Below are 10,014 nucleotides of genomic sequence, written 5' to 3' on the forward strand. Positions count from 1 at the left end.
GTAGTGCTGGGGTACTAGGCTATGGTAGTGTGGTGTGGGTAGAGGAGGAGAGGGTAACGGTAGGGAGGAACAGAGAGAGGTGTAGTGCTGTAGTGTGGTTACTAGGCTATGGGTAGTGTCGGATGTGGGTAGAGGAGGAGAGATTAATTTCGAAGGTAACGATAAGAAGGAACCGAGAAGGTGTAGTGCTGGTGGTACTAGGCTATGGTGTAGTGGTTTGTGGGTAGAGGAGGGAGAGGGTAACGGTAGGGAGGAACAGAAGAGGTGTTAGTGCTGGGGTACTAGGGCTTATGGTAGTGTGGTGTCGGTAGAGGAGGAGGATGTATCCCGGTCTACATTCATAATAGATAAAGAATGTATTATCCCTGTTCTCATCACTTCTCTCCCTCCAATCAACATCAGCCACAGAACCTCCAATACCCCAATTAGACACCACTTTCACACCGTAGAATTACAAGTATTTCTCTTCCGTTCCCAGAGAGGAGCGACCTTCCGTTACCATGACAGTGTTACTAATGTGGACTATCAATAGCCTCTACTTCCATATCAACATTAGAATGGTCTGATTAAAGTTGAAGGCCTATTGGCTACTTCCATAGCAACATTAGAAAGGTCTGATTAAAGTTGAAGGCCTATTGGCTACTTCCATAGCAACATTAGAAAGGTCTGATTAAAGTTGAAGGCCTATTGGCTACTTCCATAGCAACATTAGAAAGGTCTGATTAAGTTGAAGGCCTATTGGCTACTTCCATAGCAACATTAGAAAGGTCTGATTAAAGTTGAAGGCCTATTGGCTACTTCCATAGCAACATTAGAAAGGTCTGATTAAAGTTGAAGGCCTATTGGCTACTTCCATAGCAACATTAGAAAGGTCTGATTAAAGTTGAAGGCCTATTGGCTACTTCCATAGCAACATTAGAAAGGTCTGATTAAAGTTGAAGGCCTATTGGCTACTTCCATAGCAACATTAGAATGGTCTGATTAAAGTTGAAGGCCTATTGGCTACTTCCATAGCAACATTAGAAAGGTCTGATTAAAGTTGAAGGCCTATTGGCTACTTCCATAGCAACATTAGAAAGGTCTGATTAAAGTTGAAGGCCTATTGGCTACTTCCATAGCAACATTAGAAAGGTCTGATTAAAGTTGAAGGCCTATTGGCTACTTCCATAGCAACATTAGAAAGGTCTGATTAAAGTTGAAGGCCTATTGGCTACTTCCATAGCAACATTAGAAAGGTCTGATTAAAGTTGAAGGCCTATTGGCTACTTCCATAGCAACATTAGAAAGGTCTGATTAAAGTTGAAGGCCTATTGGCTACTTCCATAGCAACATTAGAAAGGTCTGATTAAAGTTGAAGGCCTATTGGCTACTTCCATAGCAACATTAGAATGGTCTGATTAAAGTTGAAGGCCTATTGGCTACTTCCATAGCAACATTAGAAGGTCTGATTAAAGTTGAAGGCCTATTGGCTACTTCCATAGCAACATTAGAAAGGTCTGATTAAAGTTGAAGGCCTATTGGCTACTTCCATACAACATTAGAAAGGTCTGATTAAAGTTGAAGGCCTATTGGCTACTTCCATAGCAACATTAGAAAGGTCTGATTAAAGTTGAAGGCCTATTGGCTACTTCCATAGCAACATTAGAATGGTCTGATTAAAGTTGAAGGCCTATTGGCTACTTCCATAGCAACATTAGAATGGTCTGATTAAAGTTGAAGGCCTATTGGCTACTTCACATCTCATTAGATGACGACATCTAATGGGGATTCTAATAAACACATGATCCCATTGACTTCATCAGAGACCGAGCCATTGTGTTCAGGGTAACTAGACTAACAGTCAGGAGATGACTGTGGTCTGCTAACACTATGCAACATAGAACTGTATATAATAGACATGCTGTCCTCTGACTAATGACAGGCCTGTATCAGGATACACTAACAACATAGAACTGTATAGAATAGACATGCTGTCCTCTGACTAATGACAGGCCTGTATCAGGTTACACTAACAACACTATGTAACATAGAACTGTATATAATAGACATGCTGTCCTCTGACTAATGACAGGCCTGTATCAGGTTACACTAACAACACTATGCAACATAGAACTGTATAGAATAGACATGCTGTCCTCTGACTAATGACAGGCCTGTATCAGGTTACACTAACAACACTATGCAACATAGAACTGTATATAATAGACATGCTGTCCTCTGACTAATGACAGGCCTGTATCAGGTTACACTAACAACACTATGTAACATACTGTGAGTCAGTCATCAGTCATCAGTAAAGCTACTCAGAGCAGATGATGACAGTGGGCTCAACCACAGGAGAGGAGAGGTGGAATGACTCACTGCTAAACACACACACACACATCTGATAACAATAGCCTAGTCAGTCACACACATATTTGACGAGCAAAAGGTGGAATGCTGAACAGAACAGTGAAACTCATGCACACATTCTATCTGAACTAGAGAAGGTTGAGACAGACAGACAGACAGACAGACAGACAGACAGACAGACAGACAGACAACTAATCAAACCAGGTTACACTCTAACAATGTTTCAGGGTTGGAGTGTCTGTAGAGCAGTACTCAGGACAAGCCCCATTTCCCCTCAGTCTCTCTCTGGTTCACTCAACCAAACTGGGTCAGTCTCATGTGTCCTGGCATGCGTGTGTGTGTGTGTGTGTGTGTGTGTGTGTGTGTGTGTGTGTGTGTGTGTGTGTGTGTGTGTGTGTGTGTGTGTGTGTGTAGGCAGGAAGGCGCTATGCACCCCAGGAGGTTGTGTCCCGATGGAGTAAGTGTTTACTGTGTTTAGAGGTTCTGTCTCTCTCCCTCCAGGTCACAGTACCAGAACTCTGTGTTTAGAGGTTCTGTCTCTCTCTCCCTCCAGGTCACAGTACCAGAACTCTGTGTTTAGAGGTTCTGTCTCTCTCCCTCCATGTCACAGTACCAGAACTCTCTCCCTCTAGGTCACAGTACCAGAACTCTGTGTTTAGAGGTTCTGTCTCTCTCTCCCTCCAGGTCACAGTACCAGAACTCTGTGTTTAGAGGTTCTGTCTCTCTCCCTCCAGGTCACAGTACCAGAACTCTGTGTTTAGAGGTTCTGTCTCTCTCCCTCCAGGTCACAGTACCAGAACTCTGTGTTTAGAGGTTCTGTCTCTCTCTCCCTCCAGGTCACAGTACCAGAACTCTGTGTTTAGAGGTTCTGTCTCTCTCTCCCTCCAGGTCACAGCACCAGAACTCTGTGTTTAGAGGTTCTGTCTCTCTCTCCCTCCAGGTCACAGTACCAGAACTCTGTGTTTAGAGGTTCTGTCTCTCTCCCTCCAGGTCACAGCACCAGAACTCTGTGTTTAGAGGTTCTGTCTCTCTCTCCCTCCAGGTCACAGTACCAGAACTCTGTGTTTAGAGGTTCTGTCTCTCTCTCCCTCCAGGTCACAGTACCAGAACTCTGTGTTTAGAGGTTCTGTCTCTCTCTCCCTCCAGGTCACAGTACCAGAACTCTGTGTTTAGAGGTTCTGTCTCTCTCTCCCTCCAGGTCACAGTACCAGAACTCTGTGTTTAGAGGTTCTGTCTCTCTCCCTCCAGGTCACAGTACCAGAACTCTGTGTTTAGAGGTTCTGTCTCTCTCTCCCTCCAGGTCACAGTACCAGAACTCTGTGTTTAGAGGTTCTGTCTCTCTCCCTCCAGGTCACAGTACCAGAACTCTGTGTTTAGAGGTTCTGTCTCTCTCTCCCTCCAGGTCACAGTACCATAACTCTGTGTTTAGAGGTTCTGTCTCTCCCTCCCTCCAGGTCACAGTACCAGAACTCTGTGTTTAGAGGTTCTGTCTCTCCCTCCCTCCAGGTCACAGTACCAGAACTCTCTCCCTCCAGGTCACAGTACCAGAACTCTCTCCCTCCAGGTCACAGTACCAGAACTCTGTGTTTAGAGGTTCTGTCTCTCTCTCCCTCCAGGTCACAGCACCAGAACTCTGTATTTAGAGGTTCTGTCTCTCTCTCCCTCCAGGTCACAGTACCAGAACTCTCTCCCTCCAGGTCACAGTACCAGAACTCTGTGTATAGAGGTTCTGTCTCTCTCTCCCTCCAGGTCACAGTACCAGAACTCTCTCCCTCCAGGTCACAGTACCAGAACTCTGTGTTAGAGGTTCTGTCTCTCTCTCCCTCCAGGTCACAGTACCAGAACTCTGTGTTTAGAGGTTCTGTCTCTCTCTCCCTCCAGGTCACAGCACCAGAACTCTTGAGTTGAGTCTCTATAAAGGCTGTCTTCATAGACAGCAGGTCTGAAGGACAGAAGAACATCCTGAACACCAGCAGGACTCTCAAACCTCTCCAGGAACAAACCAACCATGACTTCCTCTATCATTTCTCTCCCAGGTGAAACAACATGGACCGTCTCAACACCACCTCTCTCCCGTGGCTCCCTGACGCCGCCCCGCTGTCCCAGGTCTCCCTGCAGGTTCAGGAGGTGTACCCGTTCCACGACGGCTGGAACATAGCGTGCTTCGTCATCCTCCTCCTCTTCATCATCACAGTAGTCTCCCTGGCAGCTCTGGCCTTCCTCTACGAGCTGCTGGACTGTGGCTGCTGTGTCAAGGTGAGACTAGGCCTGTTACTATACTGTTGCTGTTCCAGGGTTAGACCAGGCCTGTTAATATAACCTGGATCTAACCTAAACCCATTGTAAACACCTGGATCTAACCTAAACCCATTGTAATCACCCGGATCTAACCTAAACCCATTGTAATAACCTGGATCTAACCTAAACCCATTGTAATAACCTGGATCTAACCTAAACCCATTGTAATAACCTGGATCTAACCTAAACCCATGATATAACCTGGATCTAACCTAAACCCATTGTAATAACCTGGATCTAACCTAAACCCATTGTAATAACCTGGATCTAACCTAAACCCATTATATAACCTGGATCTAACCTGAACCCATTGTAATCACTGGGATCTAACCTGAACCCATTGTAATCACCTGGATCTAACCTAAACCCATTGTAATCACCTGGATCTAACCTAAACCCATTGTAATAACCTGGATCTAACCTAAACCCATTGTAATAACCTGGATCTAACCTAAACCCATTGTAATAACCTGGATCTAACCTAAACCCATTGTAATCACCTAAACTATGGTTTTCCTTCTCATGCAGGGGAAGACCCACCGTGACCTGATGGAGGAGGAAGGTCCCTTCCACAACATGGTGGAGAAGATCCACAGTCCCACGGGGTCACAAACCGAGGTGGTGTAAGGGGGTTATTAAAGGGGTCGTTGCCACAGTGACCAGGGCCAAGCAGGAAGTTAGGTCATGATCGTTGACCCTGAATCTGAACCCGAGACTAACTGTGCGCTCACAGTTTTGAGAACAGTGAGACTGCACCTTCGTATGTGTGAGATTGTGTGTGTGTGTGTGTCCCTGCTCCCGTGTGTGTGTGTCCCTGCTCCCGTGTGTGTGTGTGTGAGATTGTGTGTGTGTGTGTGTGTGTGTGTGTGTAACGGTGGTGTAATCTAATCGAAGCACGTCAGCAGGGAAGGCAGGAGAGAAGAAGAGCTCTCCTTTGCCAAGTCCAGAGTTTAACAAGTCTATTATTTGACGGCTGTTTAGCATCTTCATCCATCACCACATTGTAAGTACAAGACAAACCATTCGAGACAGCTAAAGACACAGAGGAGATCCACAATGACAGCCAACCCTCTAGGACCCTACAGAGCAAGGAAGTCCCCCAAAGTCAACGACCAAGATGACCAAGATGCACCAAGATGATCAAGATGACCAAGAAGATGCACCAAGATGATCAAGATGACCAAGAAGATGCACCAAGATGACCAAGATATTAAATTAACTGTCGTAATGTTTCCAGATTTCTATTAAAGTTTTCCTTCACCCCCAAAAATAGTAATTATGTTAAAAAGCAGCTTTTGTGTGTTGGAATGGTGTGGGCATGTACTGGTTATTAAATATATGAATGGAGCAGACCGCTGATTGGACCATCTCATCCTGCTCACGATGATGACCTCATCCTCTTTGAGGAAATAACAAGCATTTTTAAAATGATATGTTTGAGATCCAAGTTTGAGGTGGGGTTTTTTAAAGTGTTTTTTTCCCCCTCCAATTTATGATTTGACCACAAATACGAGTATGGGATTAATCAAAAACATTGAGTTAATTAAACTAACTTTTAAAGTTAATATTCTGTTATCACTGAACATTTACTTTAAAATGTCAACAAAAGACCCAGCTACCACAGAAGACGTCCCACATTTTAATGTAATTTACAGATGGTTTTAATTCCCTAATGCTTCGACTGCCATTGTCGTGAAGTCCTCATCCATTTGACAAAAAACTGTTCACAACTTGCTGTGTCGTAATGATGTAATCAACATGTTGCCTGTGATGATGTCACCACTCACCAACATATTTAAACCACAGCCAAGTGGCCATGATACTACTCTCTCTAGAAGGGGGGAGGGGCACCTGTACACACATGTAAATAAAATAACCTACTTGCATTGAGCACAAGGTATTATTTCACTTGCCTAAAATGATGATGATGATGATGATGATGATGATGATGATGATGATGAATAAACAATTATCATGTAAGAAAAACAAACTGTCTCATTTCAGAAGTACTGACAGATGTTGATATTTAAAAAATGTACAACGAGTGTTTGTGGTCAACGAAAAACACAAACCAAAAAATTTTTTAAACCTGTTTGTAGAAAATAACTCTCATTGTAGAATGTAGAAGCAAGCAGGTACCCAGGCTACAGATGTGACACACAACCAGCAGTATAATAGATTTCAAGACTAGGGTCGTATTAAATCGGGGCACACCGTAGCAAAAAATATTTTTACAGCTAAGTTTAGGTAATCCCTCCCCTGTTTCAGTCAGATTTGTTCCATCTGGTGCCGAATGAACACAAGGTATTATTTCACTTGCCTAAAATAATGATGATGATGATGATGATGATGATGAATAAACAATTATCATGTAAGAAAAACAAACTGTCTCATTTCAGAAGTACTGACAGATGTTGATATTAAAAAAATGTACAACGAGTGTTTGTGGTCAACGAAAAAGACAAACCAAAAAAAAACGTAAAACCTGTTTGTAGAAAATAATTCTCATTGTAGAATGTAGAAGCAAGCAGGTACCCAGGCTACAGATGTGACACACAACCAGCAGTATAATAGATTTCAAGACTAGGGTCGTATTAAATCGGGGCTCACCGTAGCAAAAAATATTTTTACAGCTAAGTTTAGGTAATCCCTCCCCTGTTTCAGTCAGATTTGTTCCATCTGGTGCCGAATGAACATGACCCAAATATAAAAGGTGTGTACTCACTAGTAGGAACCAGATGGATGCAAAAAGGCTGAAATGGGGGAGGAAGGGACACACCTAAATCTGTCCAATAAGAAGTGCTTGTTTTCATTTGTTGCAAAACCTTTTACTATATTTTACACTAATGAATACACCCCAGGTTGTAGAGCCCTTCTGGGTTGTATTCATTCTTGCAGTAACAGTTTACCATTTCGGAACTAAATGGAAGCAAACTGAGCAAACGATCCTACCTTAATTTGTCCAATTTAAAACTATTTTTCCTTTGAAAAATGTCTTCTATTTGGAGTAAATGGAAACCTTTTCGCAACAGACTAAATGTTTTGCAACAGGATCGGCGTAATGAATACACCCCTGGTCTTACCTGCGCCATGTTTGGACCCGGAGGCCTCCTTGTCAGCTTTGGACTTCTTCTTCTTGGAACCGCCTGACTCGGAGGCTGCAGGTCTCTTCTCAACCGTGGGCTGAGAGAGAGCCCTCTTCTTAAAGAGCTCCCGCTCTCTCAACAAGGCTGGGTCCATCCTGACACAACGTTACAACGTTAGACGCTAGCTACAGAAAGATAAAAAATATATACCTCAAGGCAACACAATGTTAGGGTTGGGTCCATCCTCTTAAGTCAACATATAGCGGCATTATTAGCTCCTCAAAGACATGCACAACGTTGTTACACTTCTCAGTATATATGGGCTGAACAACGAGCAATCTAATTATGTATTTAAGTCACTGGTTTAGACCTAGTTAGGGTGTCCACATACCATATAGCTTTTTATGATGTTCACACATTTCACATACCGTTAGCTAGCTAGGTTTACATAGCTAATAATGGTATCACACTTGTCAAGTTGCTACTCTTGATACCTAAACTAGCAAGTTGTCTGACACTTCTGCCAGTACATCTAAGTGACATCACATCTTATGAGTGACACCAAAAATAAAACTGAAAGATGTATATTAGCTTCCTAGTTGCTATACAAAATAAAAAGCTAGTAACCTAGCTAGTTAGACAGGTTTTGGGGTTTGCTAGCATTTAAGCTAATTTAGCTATCTTGATTATTTCTGGTTACCTTTTTTTTCTTCAAATGTCTAATCCCCTCTTTTGGATGAACAAATATGTAAACATTTACTAGAAACACACGTTCATTAATCGTTCTGTTGGAACACTTATGCGATAGCTATTTTGGGGGCTTTTGTTTCTTTAATATCAAGCTAGCTTCTTGTCATCGTGCATTCTCCGACTTCCGCTCTGAGTTTCGACTTCCGCTCTGAGTTCGATTGATCGGTAATCGACAGCTAATCCTTGATTGTGTTGGTGTGTTCCATCCGGACTAGCGGAGCTACGAAAAGCAAGATTGCCATGTCAGCGGGTTACCAGAAATGTAGCTACTTTGAGTACGATGTCGCGGGTGGGAATGTTTTGGTCGCGGGTTTTTGGGCTACTTCTATTTTACACATCCGCCGCAATGGCATTTCTCTTGATTTTTAAAATATATATTTATATAATTATTTCACTGTGACCTGCCGCTGCTGACTATCAAGCAGTGAGGCAGGCTGTTGCTGAATGAGTGGTGGGGAGGTCCGTGTGTGTGTGTGTGTGTGTGTATGTGTGTGTGGAGAGAGCGCGAGGCAGCTGAGTCACGTGAGTGAATAGCAGCATGCGCGCGCACATTGTTATAACTTCACACATATTTCTAACACATTTTTTCAATAAAACATATTAAAGTACCCGCTATAACTGATGCGTATCAACACTAGAAAACGACTGTTGGCGCACTAGCACTAAAGCGCATTAGTTACATTCGGTCGGAGGTGGTTTAAACTGCATTCTATAATGTCGACTTTACTTTGAAGGAAAACTGTATCAAGCGAAGGGTTTTATACCTACTCAGTTATTGGGTCTGGAGCACTGCACAAGTGGACATTTGAAATGGAAGTTATGGAACGCCCTCTGTTATTCTGTTTATGGGAGAAGAAGAAAAATTCCACAATGAAACTAACATTACATGTGGAGAATGATACATTTGTATACGTTGTCATCAAGTAGCCTATTCATGTATATGCCATTGTAAGGCTACTGTAAATATGTTGAAATGGTGATATCACTGGAGTCATTTACAAGTCAGTTTTCGCCCCTTAGTTTAACCTACCAGGAGCTGGCAAACCGATTTTTAAAAATGCCTATGACGTCAGATTATGGTTGTTGTAGCCTTGTGTTATTATGTCATTATTAACGGCCATGTTGAAGTCTGTCAATTTGAACTAACCATGCTGCTAAATCTTTCAGTTTACATCTAGCCTTGGCTACTATCTGAAATGAGATGTTAGGCCAATCTGAGGCTATAAGGCTACCTGCATCTATCTAAGCAAACCATGGCAAAATTGAAGATTTTAGTCAGTAACATAAACTTATTGAAAAGAAAAGTCAATCTCACAAAATATACAATTTATGACAGTTTGCGTTCTTCACATCTGGCACATAGGCCTAATAACGCACAATTGCCAGAATATATACTTTTTTTAAATTTATTTTTTAAAGTTTGTCCAAGTGTTTCTTGCTCAGAGATTTCGAGATCCTCTGTCCAACTTTCGTCACTCAAACTCTCCTGTCGGATTGATCTGTAGTTATGCACATGCGCAAAAGAGAT

The 10,014-nt window shown here is 42.7% G+C and overlaps 1 protein-coding gene across 1 annotated transcript; it reads left to right on the forward strand.

Annotated features, from left to right (window-relative positions):
• Positions 1-4,265: 4,265 nt before the first annotated feature.
• LOC116360048 (small integral membrane protein 18-like) lies at positions 4,266-7,030 on the forward strand. The gene is made up of 2 exons (XM_031814508.1): positions 4,266-4,608; positions 5,179-7,030. Exons 1-2 carry the CDS (start codon positions 4,399-4,401, stop codon positions 5,275-5,277), a joined length of 309 nt encoding a protein of 102 aa, XP_031670368.1. The 5' UTR covers positions 4,266-4,398; the 3' UTR covers positions 5,278-7,030.
• The last annotated feature ends 2,984 nt before the right edge of the window (positions 7,031-10,014 follow it).

This window comes from Oncorhynchus kisutch, unplaced genomic scaffold (genome assembly GCF_002021735.2).
Source record: "Oncorhynchus kisutch isolate 150728-3 unplaced genomic scaffold, Okis_V2 Okis07a-Okis12b_hom, whole genome shotgun sequence".
Classification (NCBI taxonomy): domain Eukaryota; kingdom Metazoa; phylum Chordata; class Actinopteri; order Salmoniformes; family Salmonidae; genus Oncorhynchus; species Oncorhynchus kisutch.